General features: G+C 37.9%; 3 protein-coding genes across 11 annotated transcripts; all 3 read right to left on the bottom strand.

Annotated features, from left to right (window-relative positions):
* Positions 1 to 838: 838 nt before the first annotated feature.
* On the bottom strand, positions 839 to 6,214 carry abhd14a (abhydrolase domain containing 14A). Of its 6 annotated transcripts, none has more exons than XM_029432657.1 (6): positions 6,133 to 6,214; positions 5,825 to 5,979; positions 4,818 to 5,089; positions 4,527 to 4,642; positions 3,183 to 3,418; positions 839 to 2,055 (listed from the first exon to the last, which is right to left on the bottom strand). In XM_029432657.1, exons 3-6 carry the CDS (start codon positions 5,069 to 5,071, stop codon positions 1,873 to 1,875), a joined length of 789 nt encoding a protein of 262 aa, XP_029288517.1. In that variant the 5' UTR covers positions 5,072 to 5,089; positions 5,825 to 5,979; positions 6,133 to 6,214; the 3' UTR covers positions 839 to 1,872. The 6 variants fall into 6 exon arrangements, 5 of the variants coding, with proteins under 5 accessions (XP_029288517.1, XP_029288516.1, XP_029288519.1 ...); XM_029432656.1 differs by having other exon boundaries at positions 6,129 to 6,214; XM_029432659.1 differs by having other exon boundaries at positions 6,080 to 6,184.
* Positions 6,215 to 6,742: 528 nt separating this feature from the next.
* On the bottom strand, positions 6,743 to 13,751 carry hyal2b (hyaluronidase 2b). 4 transcript variants are annotated; one of them, XM_029431652.1, is made up of 5 exons: positions 13,450 to 13,751; positions 11,996 to 12,068; positions 10,397 to 11,376; positions 9,895 to 9,984; positions 9,417 to 9,806 (listed from the first exon to the last, which is right to left on the bottom strand). In XM_029431652.1, the coding sequence occupies exons 3-5, from the start codon at positions 11,345 to 11,347 to the stop codon at positions 9,417 to 9,419; spliced, it is 1,431 nt and encodes a 476-aa protein (XP_029287512.1). In that variant the 5' UTR covers positions 11,348 to 11,376; positions 11,996 to 12,068; positions 13,450 to 13,751. The 4 variants fall into 4 exon arrangements, with proteins under 4 accessions (XP_029287516.1, XP_029287512.1, XP_029287515.1 ...); XM_029431655.1 differs by lacking the exon at positions 11,996 to 12,068 and having other exon boundaries at positions 10,397 to 11,374; XM_029431653.1 differs by lacking the exon at positions 13,450 to 13,751 and having other exon boundaries at positions 11,996 to 12,155.
* A 2,542-nt stretch (positions 13,752 to 16,293) lies between these two features.
* tusc2b (tumor suppressor 2, mitochondrial calcium regulator b) lies at positions 16,294 to 19,269 on the bottom strand. The gene is made up of 4 exons (XM_029431657.1): positions 19,107 to 19,269; positions 17,993 to 18,238; positions 17,234 to 17,354; positions 16,294 to 17,135 (listed from the first exon to the last, which is right to left on the bottom strand). The coding sequence occupies exons 2-4, from the start codon at positions 18,139 to 18,141 to the stop codon at positions 17,070 to 17,072; spliced, it is 336 nt and encodes a 111-aa protein (XP_029287517.1). The 5' UTR covers positions 18,142 to 18,238; positions 19,107 to 19,269; the 3' UTR covers positions 16,294 to 17,069.
* Positions 19,270 to 19,878: the final 609 nt, after the last annotated feature.

The raw sequence follows: 19,878 nt of genomic DNA on the forward strand, positions 1-19,878 counted from the left end.
TCTGATCGAATTTTATTGCTGGTTGATGTTAGAAAAGAAAAGGAAAATGCAGCATTTTTGTCAGCACCCATTTGAAATACACTGCCTAAAGTATACAAGTATCTTGTGTAACCACAATGACCAATATACTGCAGGTTTGGGTATCATATTGTATCTTTAGTATTGATAGTCACCATTCAATCACTCCAAAATGATCCTCTTTTATAGTGGACTTACTCAGAAGATCGTAACCTGGTGTTTTCTATTAGTTTGTGTTCTTGAAGGGTGAGACAACTTTTAATGAATAAACATGTTGTCACCGTACCTTTGTGTTTGTAATGAAAGCTACACTGAATGTACATATTGTTATGTAACTGTTGTCAACATACTTTCAGGTGTTTAACAGCACCTCAGGTAGACAGAGACTCCGGCCCATGACGACGAGGTGCTCTGCTGTGCCTTCCCCCCTGACGACCGTCCCCTAGCAACCTGCTCCAGTGACATTGTGACCTACTTGATTACAGCAACAAACATGCAAATAAAATGCACACAAAAACCACCTTTTTTTTCTCTGTAATTTTATGATAAAGATTTTGAAACGGTGTCTCATACTGCAGGTGTGGAACATGGAGCCAGCCCTGCATGTGTTTGTTTTGTATTCAAAAGCTTGTGACTTATTTCAATTTCTTATGCGGTTTCTTTATATTACCTTCCCTCCTGTGCGTGCTCCGTCTCCTTCTTTCATGGTAGGCTATGTATGTTTTGCCATTCATTGAGCTAAAAGAGTGAAATATACAGTTGCTGTGACAGCTCAACGGACTGCAACTTTAGAGAACATATGCAAATAGATAAAACAAAAGCAAATGAAGAAAACATCTTTATCAATTTGACAACACATGATGCGCAGGATTTAGACAAACTGCTGCAAAGTGAGAAAACACAACCACGGCGTCGCTTTTAAGTAGTGTTTCTGTATGTTGTTGCGGTTTGCGTTTTCTCACTTCAAGGCAAGGGGGGACCAAGTGAACGCTCCAAGAACTTTCAAAAAGTCATAAAAAGCCAGCAGTCGCCTACAATAACCTTCAAGTCATTTAGATACATCAGAAATAACCTCCACTTCTCAAAACACAGCAACTTTATCAACTGAAACATACAAAAAACATACAATTTCTGTTTTTATTTCAAGCTTCGGACATCTCTTTTTTCTAAGCTTGTTGTTTGCATGATTGTCCAAACTTATTTCAAATATATTACATATAACGTTATCGTCATTATATAAATAAATGGGATTATTATATGGTCCATATTTTACTTTTAAATTATTACAGTGTGTATTAATTCGGTTTGCTTTTGTTGAGCATGTTTTCTTGAATGGTTACCAGATCTTAATATACAAATCTTTCAAACGTGACGCTAATAGAAGCTATTCAAACACAGACACTTGCTACATTTGCATATTTACAGAAACCTTTGTGTCACCTACAAAAATGGTAACAGTGAAGCAAGCATAGTCCATGTTTTTACATGCAAAGAGAGACATTAAACAAAACGCATCACTATACATATCTGAAGCTATTTTACAACAAGCTGAGCTGAACTAGTATTTTTGGGTGACACTATGGAAAACGGAAAAAATAATACTTTTTTTTAATGGAAACATCTGAAATACTGAGTTTTAAATGCCACTACAAGGTTTTACATGCCTTTTTTTTCCATGTTTTAAAACCTACTCCAATGCCAATGTTCTTTGCTTCAGGTGATAATATGAGAATAATGTAGATCTTAGAATATTTTTGCAAAATTGTCACCAAACTAAACCATTAATGAGGGGACTAGTGTTCCTCTATCTATTTCCTCCTCTTGCTTTTGTTTTGTTTTCCTCCGCCTCACATCTCACTTCAGTTTGCTGAGGAAGTCGACCAACCCTTGGTGAAATTCTCTGGTTTTGTCCATGTAGCAGGCATGGCGAGCTCCGTCTAACTTCAGCACAAAGTGATGTGGAAGTTGTATGAGGTTCTTGTGGGACTGGGCACCCAGATTTGTGTCCAGGGCTCCAAACACAATTAGAGTGGGAATCTATAAAAAAACCCAAAAAAAACAAAACAGTGTAAAACAATTTTTCACACATGCACACACCAATATCAGCAGTAAAATACACACAGCCCTCTGACGTACTTGTGTGTGGTACGTTTACTGTTGATGGCTCTTGTATACCATAATAATGCGCCGCTCTCTGTCCGTCTTATGTTCGATAGTAAACAGAATATCTTTGTTAGTTGGATAAAGAAAGCAATGTAAAGATGTCTCTTTGGACTTTTTATGAAATTGTGAGAGCAATCTTTCAGAATTTTAATGGTCAAACAATGAATCAACAAAATAAATGGAAAACTTATTGATAATGAAAATAATTGTAAGTTACAGCGCTTACATGGCGCACACTGAATGCACTCCATGAAGGGAGTCACACAAAGTCAATTTCATAAATTGAAAATAAAATGTAACGTTAGGTCAAGCTGAATGAGGAATAATTGAACAACAACAGTTATGATGGCAGAGAACTCGGCCGGAGAGTGACACAGTATCCTAACAGTAGTAGCATTTAGGGGGAGTTATTGGCAGAAATTGAATATAATATTCCAAACTATGTATTAATTTGTGTATAATCACCTGAAACTAAGTTATTGTGTTTTAGTAACGTTAAAATGAGCCCTTCAACAAGGGGAGCCGGCCCTCTTCCACGGAGACTGCCATGTTGCACCGCCATGTTTATACAGTAGTCAAGAACGGACAAACCAAACAGTGGCTCTAGAGAGGGCCTTTCACATTTTTTACGTTACCTGAAGGCCACCGTAATTTTCCGACACGCTTGGAAAGGGAGGAGATATTCAGTTGGTTGCAACCTCACTGCTAGATGCTACTAAATCCTACACACTGGACCTTTAATGGGCATTTGAAGAGAAATGTTACATACACAAGACCCCCTAGTGGGATTATCTGGTTATGCATCAGTGTTATGTTTCCCCATTAAAGCAAACAGTTCCTCTCTCACTCTGTCACACTCTCTCACACTCTCACTCACTCTCACTCTCTTTCTCTCACACTCTCACTCACTTTCTCTCACGCTCTCTCTCTCTCTCACACTCTCTCTCACTCTCTCACTCTCTCACTCTCTCTCACTCTCTCTCTCTCTCTCTCTCTCTCACCTGAATATTTTGGTACTGCTGTGGAGTGTAACTTCGGGTACCGACTGGCGCTATGGGAATGAAGCCTTGCAGCTGAGCGCTGTTCTTCATGAGGAAGGGAATGGAGTAATGTCCACTCATGGAGGGGCTCACGAGCACAGCTGACCTGACACCCAAAGACTCCATGAACCTTGAAAGGAGGTCCACTCGACTCTGATCAGTCTTCAAAGCCTCCGAGTCTGGCGATTTTCCATACCCTCCAAGAAGAAGCAGAACAATTTGTGAAACGTAATTGTAAACATGCATCCATGCTCACCAGTGTGTTCTACATATTTGTGTAACAGACTTCAATAAAAGCTCTGAACACCAGAACAGGTGTGTCGAATTACCTGAGGTCAAGTGTAAAGTCATTTAGTACATTTACTCAAGTGCTGTACTTAAGCACCATTTTAAGGTTTACTTGAGTATTTCCAGTCACCTACTTTATACTTGTACTCCACTAATTAAAACAATTAAAATATTGTACTTTTTACTTCACTATATTTTTTCAAATCTTAGGTTCTAGTTACTTTGCAGATTCAGATTATTAGGATTTTATTGATCACTTGGTGAAATTCACAAGCTACCCAGCAGTATACTCTGTAAATATACATATATAATAGAAATATAGGCCCCCTTAACCAATTGCAACATTAAAGTAATGTACATTTTAATGCATCAATAATTATATTTCAATAATATAATATGCATTAGTCTGAAATTCCTTTCTGCATACAGAGTACTTTTACTTTTGATGCTAATAGTTTTATGCATTTATTCAGTAAGGTTTTGAATGTACATGTTGCAGAGTATTTCTAGACTGTGGTATTGCTACTTCTTTCACCACTGTCCATGTAAGAAAAAGAAAACTACATTCAGATCAGGTAAAAACATTTTCTAATTTTCGACCACAAGAGTGCACTATTAGCTCATGAAACCCAAGCCAGCTAAACCTTTTAAAAACTAAAACGATATTCTCAATATAAAATACCAACAATGACCTGGTGGTTTATACTTCAGAATGAATGTGTCAATCTACTCATCTGTTACTTTTAGACATATTCATTTTCAAGTATTACTGGCTATGCTGATGAAAGTTGTTTGCACGTCACCGTTTTCGACTAAACTCGTGCCAAACACTGTGCAGAGTTTTTATTTCTTTGAATTTAGATTAAATTTGAAGTAATGCATCTTTCTTAATCTAGTTCATAAGTGTATCAGACCATATGTATTATTATAAAATGTTTGTGTACGATACAGTTTTAAGTGATATCCTCATTTCAGTAACATAAATGCTGATTATGTGCAATAAAACTTAAGTTCTACCTGGAAGGTCCATCGCTAAGGCTTGATATCCATTAGTTGCCAGCAGGGCCATCGTACCGAGCTCTTCCCAGGTTTTGGAGGTGAAGGCCTGGCCATGCAGAAGGACCACTTGCAGCCTGCACAGAGAAAAAATAAAAATTGTCTCAGGATTTTATTAAAGGCCAGACAATTACCATGTCAGAGCTGCAGGTTAGCTGCACTACCTGTATTTAACGAGTCTGTAATAAGTCATCCTCACTGAGGTTATGATTGTAAGGACAAGGCATGTTTTCAGCTCAAACGTCAACTCACCTTGGCAATATCTGTCGTCCAGCTCCATCAACAGGTAAAGCTTCTCTGAAGAATAGTGGAGGGTCCCCAGGTAGCTGTCCGGTGCGAATAGACACATTGATGGTTGGAAGTGGAGTGGCCATCAACCCCATTCTTTGAGCGTCTAGGGAGGGCTCCATGCTGCCCTGGCGGATGGATGGCAGCAGCAGGTACAGCAATAAAGTAGCCAACAACACCAGTCCCAGGACAACAAGACGATTACGCAAGAAATTCATTTCGTCAGGTTGATCGATCTAGGAAAAGAGGTAGACGGTGCATTGTCTGAGCCAATCATATGGATCCGGATCATACAGTATTTCAAATTGTTTGACAGTGTTGTAGAAAATGCCATCCCCATTCACCAAAACTATTGTGGTTTAACCGATAGCTTTGTCTTCACAAGCTTTGGTTTCTATATTTATTTTCATAGTTTATTTGAACTTTCATTCAAATCGAAATATTCACTACATATGAGGGACAAGAACACAAGCTTTGAGAACATAAACGTTGTCACATCTCCATGATGGCCAAAACTACTAAAAATACTCAAAAAACAACCAATCTTTTGTTTTCTTACTGCTGGGCATTTCTATGACGATAAAGATTAATAAGACATATTTGCTTTAAAAGGATAAGGCTTCCCTAGACGGTTTGGTCCTTGGCAAATAAAGTGAATCACAGTGCAGTGCACAATAAAGTTAGGGGGTTGATCATGTAAACCACATTAGTATGTTTCAACAGTTAGGAGTGAGGAGGTGGCTGTGCAGTGATGGAGAAAAATCCAAACATGTAAAAAGTGAACCCTCGACGATGAAGGACGACAAATCCGAAGTATTAAAGAGCAAAGAAGGTGAGCTGACGAATGTAATTTAGCCAAAATATGCAAATAAGCTAACATTAGCTTGAAGTGTCGCTCTTCTACTAGCTCAATCTCTGTACAGTGGGACGCAGCAGGAGACATAAAGATGCCGTACCAGAAGAAAACATACCTACACAGAGGAGATATTTGTCAGACAGGTTCACTGACAGGTGGACGGGGCTGTCTGCTTTTTTATCGCCATGTCTTCTGCATTGCTGGTTGCCAGTGATGGGAAACGTTGCAGAAAGGCTTCGGGTCGATGCTGGTGGTAGCTAGCTTTTCAAACTGAGAGGAGAAATTGTTAGCTTACTGACAACACACTACATGTACATTCAAGGAAAATGTCTGATCAATCATAAAGTAAAAACTGGATATAAGCTGTTACACGAGAAAGTCGAGAAATGCATAGGAATTTTGATTAACGTGTCTCGTACACACAAACGTTTTAAATCGTCTGTTCCTCGTCGGAGCACATTAAGAATTGCACACAACAACACTAAGCTCCGTTTGTCGTTTCCTGCTGAAGCTACGTACATCTGTCAAAGATTGTTTTGTAAATAATGCATATGTTATCCAGTGAAAATTAGTTGGATTTAGATAATTGGTGTGCTTTTAGTAAAAAACATTATTAAACTTGCAGTAAAATATTTGAAGAACTTTCCTCAAAGAAGAAGTTGATCTGTTGATTTAAAATATGCATTTGTGATTGTTGGTGTGGGGAAGGATACACATTGATCACATTGATCAAACCAAAAAACGGTTTCGATGTATTTAATACCACTTTTAAGTATTGATGTAGAAAACCTGAAACTTCAAAATTCACAAAAGCAAGGCCATATAAACTGTTCAGGCCACTCCTGTAGTCATGGTTGTCAAAAGACTGCCTCACATACACATGAATTCCTTGATGTTCATGGGATTTCTCATTCTTTAATATTGAATATTTAATTTGAATAGCGTGTATCGGGTTTTCTCAAAATCTTGGTTGTAAAAAAAGAAAACCCACATAGTGTCAGTCATCAATATAGTTGATACAAATACAGCACGTCCACTGCTTTATTTTCAATTTTTTAATATTTTTGTACAGAGAGTAAACATAATAAACATATTGTTAAATGGATGGAATCACAGTAGACTATAGTCTCCAGAAAATAACAAAAATAGAAAAAAAAATACATTCAAATTCCTCTTAATAATTAAATTATCTGATGTAAAAAGTGAGCATGACATGTTTTCAAATACATGAATTTTAGATTTTTAGATTTGGTTTTAAACAATGACATCAATACATATAAGGCAAAATAAGGCTTGTAAATGAAGATACTTTCCTGATTAACACTGAAGCTGCCTCTATAACAGAGAGGTGGAGTTGTACAAAAGTAAAAGGAAGATTACACATTAATAGTTTTAGATTTTTGATAAGTGTAGCCTCCAGGCAGCCACTGATTTCACAGAGACAGGAAACTTGCTTGAGTAAAATAATCCATTGCAGCACACATCCTATTATAGTGTGAACTTAAGTTAGGTTATCTATGCCTTGTAATGTCAATCACTGGTAATAATTGATAATTACTCATCTCAAATAAGTCCTATTTAAAGTTAATGACAAATATACCTTAGATTACCACCACCAAGGAGGTTATGTGTTCAGTTTGGTTTGTTTGTTTGGCAACAGGATTACAGAAGATTACTGGCCTGATTTTCATGAAACTTGGTGGAAAGGTGTAGCATGGGCCAAGGAAGAACCCATTACATTTTGCAGCAGATCCAATCACAGGGCGGATACACAAATTATGTTTTCACTTTACATTTACACTTAACATTGGGAGATAGGGCATAGCCTTGGCGGAGGTCTGCTCTCTCTGAGTGCAACCGATTTGAAAACCAAGGAAGGTATAACAATCATAGAAGCATTTCCTTTAGACAAGATTCACAGTGGAAAAAGTGTCTAACATGACACATCAAATGGAGAAATTAAGAAGTATCAACTTGCATGAAAATAAGCCAGATCCACCTCAACACAAAAGTAGTTAAAGTGCAGTATTTAAAAAATGCAATAGTATTTGGTTTATGGAAAATAGCACAACCTACCATCTAGTATCATAACTCATTTTAGGTAGCTAAATTATTTTCTGAGGCAGTGCCATGGAGAATACATACAGAGTCTACTGTATAAATATGAAACTGCTCAGCTATCTTCAGTCTAGAAAATATATTTACATGGCACTTAACTAATATGATGATGTACCTACAGTAGTTGCTCTCAACAGTGTCCCTGGCAGGAACCATGACACAAGCCGCTGTGCAAGCACAATTACAAAAACTACACATTTAAAAAAACCCAAAAAATTGTGTATAGAGCCAGAGCAATACTGGATTTCCAAGGCTGATATCAATATTTGAGAGCCAAATATTATTATTATTTACATAAACACAAACATGTTCAAAAGGATCCCTTACATATGAAAGATTTGTGGCCAAGACATGTACTGAACGTACCATTTGATAATGAAAAAATAAACACATTTTTGGCATTTATGTCCTAAATTGTCTTCTTACTTACTAAGCCTACAGATACACCAATACCAGCATATCTGGAACCATCTGCCATGATCAGTTCTCTAATTGTGTATCTGTCTGTTTTCATGAAAATTAACAACATTTGTCAAGTTACATTTCCTGTAATGGATGCTAAAATTGTACTTTTTTTGGCATGAAAATCCATAACTTGTTTTCACAGTGATATCCATGTAAATCAGAAGACACAATTTGCATGTAAATAAAATGTATATTTTCTTTTCTGCGTCAACAGGTCTATTCGCCCTTTCCTTTTATATACATTTTCCTTGTTAATTAAAATGAAAGCTGGTTATGCATATGGGGTTCATATCAGTATAAAGCACTGGGCCCAGCAGAGGGCTGAGATCAACACTGCTGTAAAAACCTCATTAGTCACAACTTGTAAACAAAGGCAACCATAAAAAAGAGTACTTCATAACCCAGTTAAGGCACAGTATTGAACTGAAACAGGCAGGTCCAGCCATGTAGTTTCTATAGGCCCAAGATAACCAAAGAGATGTAAGGCTCCATTTCTCATAATTTATCACCGTCTGGCATAATTGACTATTTACATTTCATTCATAAGACTAACTCAGCATGGTCCATCAACAGATAGAAACTAGAACGTTTGAAGTGGGCAGTTTGCAAAATGCAAATGCAGAATACCTAAATGTTGTTCTGATGTGATGCAACAACTTCCACTTTTTTGTTAAAGCTTCATGCTGTTCTATCGTTCTATTTTTTTTTAAACATTAAGATTAAGCAATATTTTTTTTTCAAAAGGCATTTCATACTTTGTGGGAACAGTCACTCAAATACATTATAGTCCCATTCAATGTGGAGTGATGGTATACAGTAATCTCCTCATCTGGAGCATAGCAGAGGCCTTCGAGATATAGTTCTGACTTTTGACATACTTGATATTAGTTAAAGACCAGTTACAATATTGATGGATGGACATCAGTTCCAGGAGGCGGTCCTGAGGTTCAAACTCTGTCAGTGCAGCTTGTTAAGACACAAATATTCCGGTTCGATGGTTCTTCTGTTGTCAATGCATCAGCATCACTAGTGCACATTAAGTTACCACCTATTTAATGAGAAGTCTGAACTGTCTATTTCAGAGCTGGCAGAAGCTGTGAATATTTTTGGGCTTCTCAGTTTCCTCAGTGTAGTAGAGTGACGAGTCCTATTGGGAGTAAAAGGCAAAGAGGCCAAGTCCCTAAAACAGAGGAAGCTCTATTCTGCCCTTTTTCTTTCTCAGCACAGGCCTCACCCCTGTACCCACTGTAGCATTGGCAGTGGAAGTGTGTGTGGAAAAGAGCCAACTCGGCTTGGCCAGGCACGCCTGTAACCTTCAGCTTGCCACCCTGACTGGTGATGCTGTGTGTTAAGGGGCTGAGATGCAGGTACACGTCATTGTCTGATATTCTGCGCAGACAGCGGCCGTGGGATTTACACAAAACCTGACTGCACTGTTCTGCTGCAGTAGTCACATTGAGGAGGTACCGGCCCAGCTGTCCCTGAAGATACTCGTTTAGGATGGTGCAGCTGGCCTGCGGGCAAAACAAAAATATGTTAACACCAAGCCAATGAACACTAGAATCTTCAGCATCAAACGAGCAGAGAGGAAGTGACACTTACAGTGCTGCTTGCATAGGATGTGTCAGCCCAGAAGATTACACCTGCAGCTCCGAGTGCAACACTCTCACCGATGGTGGAGACCAAATCTGTCTACAAAACATTTACATCAAGAGTTCAGAGGTGTACCATACAATGAGGGGGGAATTATTACACAGAATATTATTTTTGGTACATTTGACTTAAGTCAATATCTTAAATGGTCACTAAGCTAATACACTTTTAACAAAGTATAATGTTAACCTGTATTTTATCTAACCTCCTCATGGTATTATAGTGGAAAGCTTAGCTTAAGCTGAAACAAAACTTAACTTGTTGATTTCAGAGATTTCATTGACTGACATCCATAAATATACACAAATATTTTCTATCCATCAGCAATGCTTGATCTTGTGGCAACTGCATCCTTCCATCCAATGGTTACATATAATAACTGAACTTCTAGATAACATAATGAATGTATAAGCCTCCTGTACTTTATGAATTGTTGCTCTAGCCAACTAACCTGAGTTAGGAACGTCATCTGATTCATAGTAGTAGGGCGGGTATATACAAAAACAGGCCGTGCTAATCCATCCCCAACAGATGCCAGGCGCATCGCCTCCTTTACCCTGTTTCGGACAAAGAGGCGTCCATCATTTGTAGAGCTTAGTACAGAACCCATGTATATAGACGGGAAGAACGCTGTACACTCCATCCACAACCAGTTAAGTTGATCATTGCGGGTCATTTCCACAACAGGACAGCGGCCTGTGTAGTTCTTCAGGCCACTCCTGTAGTCATGGTTGTAACAATCTGGAAACAGGTAGAAGCCCCACAGTTGATTGGGCCTCATATTTTTGGCAAGTTTCAGAGTCTCCAGCATAAATTTGCGAGCTGAAAGCTCAAACTCCTGCTGTGCAACTTTCCCCACTTGTTCCGGGGTCCACTTTGGGTTCTTTTTGGCAACCATCTCACGGGATTTATTCCGATAGATATCTTTAATATCCCAATTTCGGATCCACAATGGGCGCCACTCCTCCCAGTCAATTACAGCCAAACCTTTTGCCTCAGGCTCACGTATATATTTTTGCAAACCTTCAGGCATCTTTTCATAGTGCTGAGTGAGGCTGGCAAGTTGTGGAAGGCCTCCATTCACTGCAATGCCACCATGCTCATAATAGGGATACAACCCAAGGCGCTCCTTATAGAAAATTGTGAGGTTCTGCCGGACAAAGCCCTCATTGGGGGATGCCACAATGTCAAACTGGTCCAGAGATAAAGTTACGCCATATCGCGGGGCGCACTCCTGTGTTGGGGCATTCCAAGCAAGAAGAACTGGTGTCTGGGAATATAATGGCCACCTTGTCTGCTTTATATCGGCTGAACACAAGACTGTCCATGATGTTAACAGAGTCAGCAGCAACCAAGGCAGCTGGCCAGCTGCGGTGAAGAGAGACTGAAATAAAGCCTCCATCGTCACTGCTCGCCTTCTCTCCTCTTTCTCTTGAGAAGAAAAACAAAGCATTTTTGTTAAATTCAGCCAAACATATAAATAAAACTAAAACAATTAAAAATATTTAATACGATGGGCCAGGGATTTGAACACTTTTAATAGGAAATCTTTATGTTGAATTTAGGTTATATTTTATAGAGTTTAAGAGAAGTAAAACTAAAAGCAACAGGATTATATAGGTAGACTGAGTTTCAGTGAGCATCTCGGAAATAGGGGAATACATATTGTTAGAATAACGTTACAACATAAACAGTAAGGTTACCTATAACAGGTCTAAGATAAATTATAAGGAACAGTTTGATTATCAATATTACCAAGTATGGTTAATAGTAGTCAACTCTGCTGTTGAACGTTACATGAATAATTTTGCTTCAGAAATCAGTTGTGGCAGATAACTTTATTGTTGGTAAGAGCTAGATGTTAAGCAAAATATATATAACAAAATAATCTACTTTTAACATTTAAATGCACATTTAAGTTCTCTTGGACTACTTTGAACTTCTAACGTACACGAACTCAGTTAACTTAAATTGGGCAAATGTGCTCTAAATTTCATTGAAACTAACGTGCTATGTAAGCTAACATGTTCTTTCTTCTATCCAGTCTGACCTGTTGTGATGAAGCTGAGGACAGGGGTGTATTCCACTTGTGTAACCTTCAGATAAATTGCTTTTCCACCGCCCTGCCATGTGAAAATTAAAAGTCAGAGTCCGTTCAATCCCATGTTGATTATTTACAAAGCTAACGCTAACAGATACGAGAGGAGCGATGATGATGACGGGTAACGTTGAGCAACAGTTCAGTGCATTGAGTCCCTGAGTAGGGGGGTCGGTTAAATTGATGGAAGACATAATTTGTCTTGTTTTGCCATTTTTATTTACACAACGTTTGGTTTTAATTAAATAGAATGATTATTCAATACGTAAGTATGATCACAACGTTTTCTGGCATAAAATTGATGGTCAAATTAAATTTCAGTGCCGCTCACCCCCCTTGCATAAAGTAGTTTGTTCTTCACGTTATGGTCGGGAGAGGCAAGTTAAAAGTTACAACGTTTCCTGAATGCAGTGGCTAGAAGTAACTATGTACATTTTCATAAATACTATACTTAAATACCATTTTGAGGTACTTTACTTGGGTAGGTCTATTTTCTGCTACTTATAGGAGTACTTCTACTCGACTACTTTTTAGAGGAGAAATATTGTACGCTACTTTCTACTGCACTATATTTATCTGACAGCTTTAGTTACTGGTGACTTTACAGATTCAAATAAATACAAAATATGACTAATATTCAACAACAATCAAATCATAATTTATGATGTATTATTATAGTATTATTATAAATTTCTACAACACTAGCGATGCTAACATAGTAATTAATAAGATGCAGGTCTAATTGTATATAGCCTATATTCTAATAATTGATATGTATTATTCTGAAATGGGACAGTCTGCATAATGATTACATTTACTTTTGGTATTTAGTTATATTTTGATGCTAATACTTTTGTACATATGATTTTGAATGCAGTCCAGAGAATGTATACATTGTGGTATTAATACTTCTACCTCAGTAAAAGATCTGAGCGCTGCTTCCACTACTGCCTGCCTGAATGAATGGGGGACAACACACTTAGGCACGGGGTGCATGGTTAGGTTCTGTTTTTTCTTTTTATTATATAATGGCATTATGTGGAACACACATTTCAAACTATATTTTATTTGTATTTTCTGTGTTAATAGACTGAACTGAACTGTAAATAATTTAGCTACCGGTACTTAAAAGAAGCTTTAGACCATAATTTACAAAATATTCAGGCTAATTGCATCTTGCTCAGAATGGGCATTATTTTAATTTTAAAAGGTTGGTAATGGCAGCGCTTTGGAATTTAATCAGATTTATATCTTGCATCTGTTCTCAGGAAAGTCACATTGTCTTTAAAGCTGACAGGCTATCCTTCTATACATTTTACCTTGAATATGATCTGTGATACAGCACAATTATCATTAATACATTTTAAATCTTTCATTTCTTGATATGTCCAAACAGTGTCTCTTACCAGCAACCTTTTCGTCTCTAATATCCGGATAAAAGTAGGTCAATCAAGCTGGTTGTGTTCAAGCTTCTTGTTCTGCTCCATTATCATAGTCTGTGAGTTCCCCTTTACAGAGCAGACAGTCGCAGTTGTTCATTCTGTGATAGAATCCACCACCGACTGCTATTTAAATAGCCAAGTAGACTCCACCTCTGTTATGGGAGTTTGTGAAACTTTGTTTTTTTGCTTGCTTCCCTGACATCATCCAATTGAGGGAGATTCTAATGTATAGCCTACTGTTTAAAGTACAGTGTTCGGATGTCGGATGTTTTATACCATTAGTCAGTTCAAATTAAGCCTTTGAAAGCACCAAAGCAGTGAATTCATGACCCAGCTGAAAGCATTTTAAACTAATTTTACAACGGAAACATGTTTTCTGCCATTATGCTCACTCGTGATCCTCAGGTGTAAGTGTGAGGTTAAGATATGCTTTAAAGGCTTTGGAGTCCCTTATGAATGCCACAACAAAGGCTTGACCCCAACATAACAACTTTAATAGCTTTATGACCTGCACTGTAGACTTACTTTGGACTCTGACACACTTGCACATAGACACATGTTTATTTCTTATTTATATTCATTCATATTTGACTATGTTCATTTACATCTTGACTGTACATATTTATATTTATATACATAACGTTCACTCATTCACTTTTGAAAATCCAGACATTAAGGGCCAGCTACTCAGTGTTTTACTTAATCCTCACTGTTATTGTTAATAATAATAATAATAATAATAATAATAATAATACTTACAGTATATGTGTTATTCTTGTTTTCTTTGTGTGGTGTACCTGAATTTCCCTCTGGGAATTAATAAATGTTTATCTTATCTTATCTTGAAGATTTTGGGAAACATTTCTGAGTATCAAGTACTTGTGTTAAAAGATGTAACATGTGGTTCGTCATTCGTCACATTCTTGTGAGCTGTGAGCATCATGGTGAGTAATGACACATCAACAGTTTTACTGTAAGTTATAGACACATCTACTGCTGCTTTGTTAGCAGATGTTAGAAGATTAGTATATGATGTCAGGTTATCATTTACTGGTTGTAAACACACGTTTAGCAGCTGAAACACTTATAGGTTTTTAGGGTGGTAATAATAAATTAAAACATTTCCCATCGTCATGTAAATAAAATGAATAAATGTGATGTTTTCCGTGCTGTTGTCTTTATTCCAGTCTGTTCTCAACATCTCCTTATGATTTCACCCCCCTAATCAGAAAACATGAATAGTATGTTGAGTTGTTTTGAAACACTAGTATGTCTGTTATGTGGCTTGTGTACATGCCATGAAATTGTCATTAAAAGTTATAACCACAGACATGCACTACAAGATGCAAAGGTCAGCTAGATGTAAAAGAGACTTCACCATATAAGTGACTTATTGTAGATGACGATAATAGAAACACCATATCAACCTTTTGTTGAACTAAATTGAGTCATGAGGCACCTCTGAGAGCTAATGAGTTACTTCAAAAATATATTTTGTAAGATCTCTATTTGCACCTGTGGCAAAGAAAACACATTAAGGTGCATATATTGGCAAATGGTGTATTTTCACACAATTGACCTCATTGTCACATTATGCCATTTTTTGAATACACATTCACACTTCCGGACCGACAGACAGTTCTTCCAGAGTACATAGGGAAATCAGCTAAATTAATAGATTTCTCAGATTTTTTTACCAAAATTGTTTAAACTGAAACATAAAGCTTTGTATGAAAGTAGAATAATTCACACATTCACAAAGATATATAAAAGGTAATTGTTTCTGTTAATAAAAGCTTACTTTGTGTTTTCATGTCTTAAAATATGTTCAGACTTGTGTCAGCAGAGCCAGAGGATGGGTGGTTTGCTGAGTGAAATACTTTCTTTTAAACTCAATACTGCTATTCGCCTCATGACCTTGCATGTTATTACAGCTTTGTGAAAGTAAACAACAGAAGTTATTGTACTGCCATGTCTCCCCCAGACTCAGATGAAAAAAGATATTTTCCCAAGAGGTAAAACAGCACAAAGACTTGCGTCGAGTTATCATTTCATGGAAGCAATAAAGTGGAGTGGATTTTGGCACAGTCCTCTTTATCCTCTGAGGAGAACAATATCAGACAGCTTTGTAGAAAACCCTTTCTCATGGAAACTGCATCACGTCTCCCTTACCTTCACCCGACCCTCATTAGTGCACACGCACACACACATACTTCACCTCCCAACTATGGTTTGCCTTTGCAATTTCCTATGCAGGTAGCTAATTTCATCCCAGGTGGAGGTCAGGAGCATTATTTCCACTCCATGGCTGAACAGATCCTGTCAGTACATTTTAGTATTTACAACCTTTGCCAAAAAAGCTGAATTCTCTGTCTGTTATTTGTGACATAGCTCTTATAAGCTTGCCCAATAACTGTTATGTAAAGACTCAGCCTAGCAAGACATATTTGACACTAATGGAAAGAGAGTTCCTCCTTTAACTTCTTAACATTTTAGTTTCACTCGGCAGAATGTGGTGCATCGAGATTTTAGTACCTTTAAAGCCAACAATTTAGATTCTGTATTATTAATATTTCCGAACATGCAAGTCTAACATTCCAGACCTCAGTGTGGTTCTTGGGTCATGTCATTACAGGCAGTCAGATGGTGGGGGAGAATGCAACCCTTAAAATAACTCCTGCTATGTGGATCTTGAGTAAAAATGATTTTAGAATGTGACCCCCTCCAGGAGTTTCTATAGGCAATGATGACTAAATGTTTCCATGGATTTTCTTTCGCCTTTGATCTTGACAACAAAGTAAATGCACATCAACTGTAATGTTTTAATATAAATAAGGACCATGACACAGTTTAGCATTTGATATTGTAATTAAAAAACAGTTATAATAAATTAAAAGTGAAACATATTATGCCAAAGCAGCAAACGAAACAACAGGATATCTTACTAGACTCACTGCTGCTGTGTACATGTCTGGCTCCGAGGTCATTGAAGCCAGTCCATCCAACAATATAATATGACATTAATCCACTTTAGACTTTGTGGGCCACTGATTGTCAACTCCCTGGGCTATTACCGATAAGCAGATCCTGTTCCATGCATAATAAAGCAAGTCAAGATGGTGTCAAAAAACAAAGTGTGCACTTGAACCTTTCCCGCTTGAGATATGACCGTGACACGGGGAGGAACTGGTTACCTTCTCCTCAAAATCTTAGAGTTCAATGAATCATACCAGAAAACTATCGGCAGCAATAAATTCAATACTCTTGTCACATTTCATCCCGTGTCTGCACACACATTCACACTTACATGCAGACAAACCATGGTCAGTAAACTGAGTACGTTTTGCCAACTTGGCATCCTTCTAGATCTCCATCGGTGACCTATTCTGTGTCTTAACTGCACACAAGCCAAAACAGATCACATGCAGAGGCTCAGCACACAATGCATCAGCCTGTCCACATAAGGGCATCAAATATATCAAGAGATCATATTATTTTAAAAGGTGGTTCAGGCTTCCAACTGTAGGGGAAACAACAGGACGGAGTTGACACAGTGGCTAGTCTGAGACACTGCTCAGACATCATCAGGCTTCACAGAGAACAACTGGGAAATCTACATGGATGCAAGGGATGTCCAGCTTTATAATTCCCTGGAAGGACACAAAAAAGATTGACAAAATTAATTAGACTGATAATACAGAGAGCTACTGTTGGTGTACCCCAATTTAAAGGATTACAATTTCCTCACCTGAGGTGTTAGGTTTTTTTGAATCCTCTTCAGTTTGGCTTTTTTTCGTCCATTTTTTGTCACAATTGTCTCTTCATAGAACTCATGGGCCAAGTCGCCATCTTCATCAAAGTACAGAGAACTGCAGCAGAGAGACTATATTAATTAACAGTATATACACAATATGTCTGTGTATGGTAGTTTGATTATGCCTTGGCTCCATCAGTGAACCTCATTGGAAATGTGTACATAAATAAATAAATAATGTAGTGTACTTAAAACAGTACAAGAAATCAAAACATTGAGTCAGCAGTCTTCCTGTAGGTAAAATGAGCTCATAATACACCATGTCATACAACAATTCTTGAGCTCTGTCCAAGAACATTAGTCACATTGGTTTACTCTGATGGCTGTCTACAAACCCACATTTCAGCCCAATAGTAAACCTTTTAAACTGAGGTTGGGCGGGATGTTGAGGGCATCACTGAGAACTGAGTGATGCCATCACATCAATATAGGGGAATTTATCTGTGGAACGTTCTGGACGCAAAAGGGACTGGGAACTCAAACTAATCCAAAAACTCTAAAATCCAAATTAATAACTGGATACAGAAAACCAAAACAGTCTGATTTTACAAGTGGAATATGAACATGGGTGTTCGTGTTGTAAGGCAACAGGATTATAGGAACAGATCAGTATATAAGTATAGTTTATCAGTCTGCTTGCTATTATACTTGAGAAAAAGTATGAAGGTTACATGATAACGAGGCTATATTTACCTTCGTCTAGTTAACACAAAAGGTGTTGCGCTTGGGAAACTTCGAACTTTCGCCATTGACGGCTCATTTCCATCTTTGGTTGGCTCGTCCGTACTAACTGAGCCAGAAAAAGGCCAAAATCCTTTGGATTTGGAGCCGCTACCCCCCATCTTCAGCTGCAGCACATTATTTTCTTGGGTCACACGACTGCCAGTAGTTTTACAGTGTTACTGTACCAGATGAAATGTGACCTTCAGAATATGACACCTATTAAAAAAATGACACATGAAAGGGAGGAGTTATTTTAGGCAATATAATACAACACAAGCACCACAACTAACATCCAATTGTTCAGCTAATGCTGGAAACCCAGTTTTCTGTGGATAGAAAGAAAGAAAAGTGATACCACAGATAGACAATTACCTTAAATATGAAAAAGAAAAAACATACACAACACAGCAGCACCTTTGCATTTACACTTATAGCCATTGCAACATTTTACCGTAGATGAAATTATTCTATAGCCAGTAATTATATAATGCTTATAGCTAACATGAAAGTCACAACATGCAGGACAAAAAGACAAAGCTGATGTCGAGTTAGGTTATATTTCGAGCCCTATGTCAATAGCCTATGCCAGAATATAGCAGGCCAATACATGACAGTGCAACCAGACAATGCTACATTATATAAATACACTATATAAAAATGCAACACAAAGCCTGCCAATGTGGCAAACCTGACCAAACGTGTATGTACTATTATCATCAGGTTAAACTAGTATTTGAAAACAAGACAATCCTGAAAAACGTAAATCATTGGAGTCAAGAAGGCTCGGTAGCATTAGCATAGGTTATCTGGACAGGACGGCTAACTTGGCTAGCTAGCTTTGACCATTGAGAAATTGGTCCTATGTGCGTTAGTTACAGAGGCTGTTATGTCACTTAATGTCCTGGCTGCTAACATTACCAATGGTTAAAGACAGTTAGCACTCCGTTACTAGCATTAGCCAGGTCAACATGTTTCTATCTGGTTTACAAAATAACGTTTACTGACGCTGCCAAATGCTAACGTTAACATTAGCTGGTTTGATAACTGGCGTTTGTCGCCTCCGCGTAGCTTGTTGAAAACATACCTAAAGTGGGGCTTGGTGTGTTCGCAGGTATGAAATGTTCTTAGACGAATGTGTCTTGGTGGGTTGCTAGATCTATACAAGATAACACACACAGCTACGCTATCTGTTTATGCTAACTAACGTTACACGTTCTTCTTCTTCGTCTTTTTCTCTCCTGGCTGGTAAAGAGATTATGGGTGAGCTAACGCCACCACATGGACAGAGTGTGAAAGTATAAAAGTGTACAAGTACTGAACAGGAGTAAACTATTACTTGTTGTAAAGGTATTTGTGAAACATTTATTCTATTTGTGAAGATGCAGCAAGGGGATATTTCACTGCCGTTCCCCCACATCTAGACAACATTGGACCAGGTGTCTTTTAAAAACCACACCAAACCAAAACTACGTGGACACCTCAAACCATTGTGTACTTCGAGCTGTTTTTCATAGTTTCTGCTGGGCCTGGGCCTGTTCCAAAATAAGGGTAATCTCAATGCTGCTACATAAAAAAATATTTTAGACAATGTAATTTCAACTGTATAGCAGCTGCTTTCACAAAGCTGTCCATTAAAACACAATTGTTTTGTCTGCTTTACCTGACGGGCCTGCACTGACAGGACACTTTAACACCTTTGTGATGAATTTGAACAGCACCTACACACCAGGCCTTATCACTCAGCATCAGTCTTGTGGCTGTTTAAGAGCAAATCCCTGCCGCCAGTTATCAAGCCCTTGCAGAAAGCCTTGACAGAAGAGGGAGGTTGTTACAACAGCATGTAAATGCCCATGGTT

Source organism: Cottoperca gobio, chromosome 5, assembly GCF_900634415.1.
Source record: "Cottoperca gobio chromosome 5, fCotGob3.1, whole genome shotgun sequence".
Lineage (NCBI taxonomy): Eukaryota > Metazoa > Chordata > Actinopteri > Perciformes > Bovichtidae > Cottoperca > Cottoperca gobio.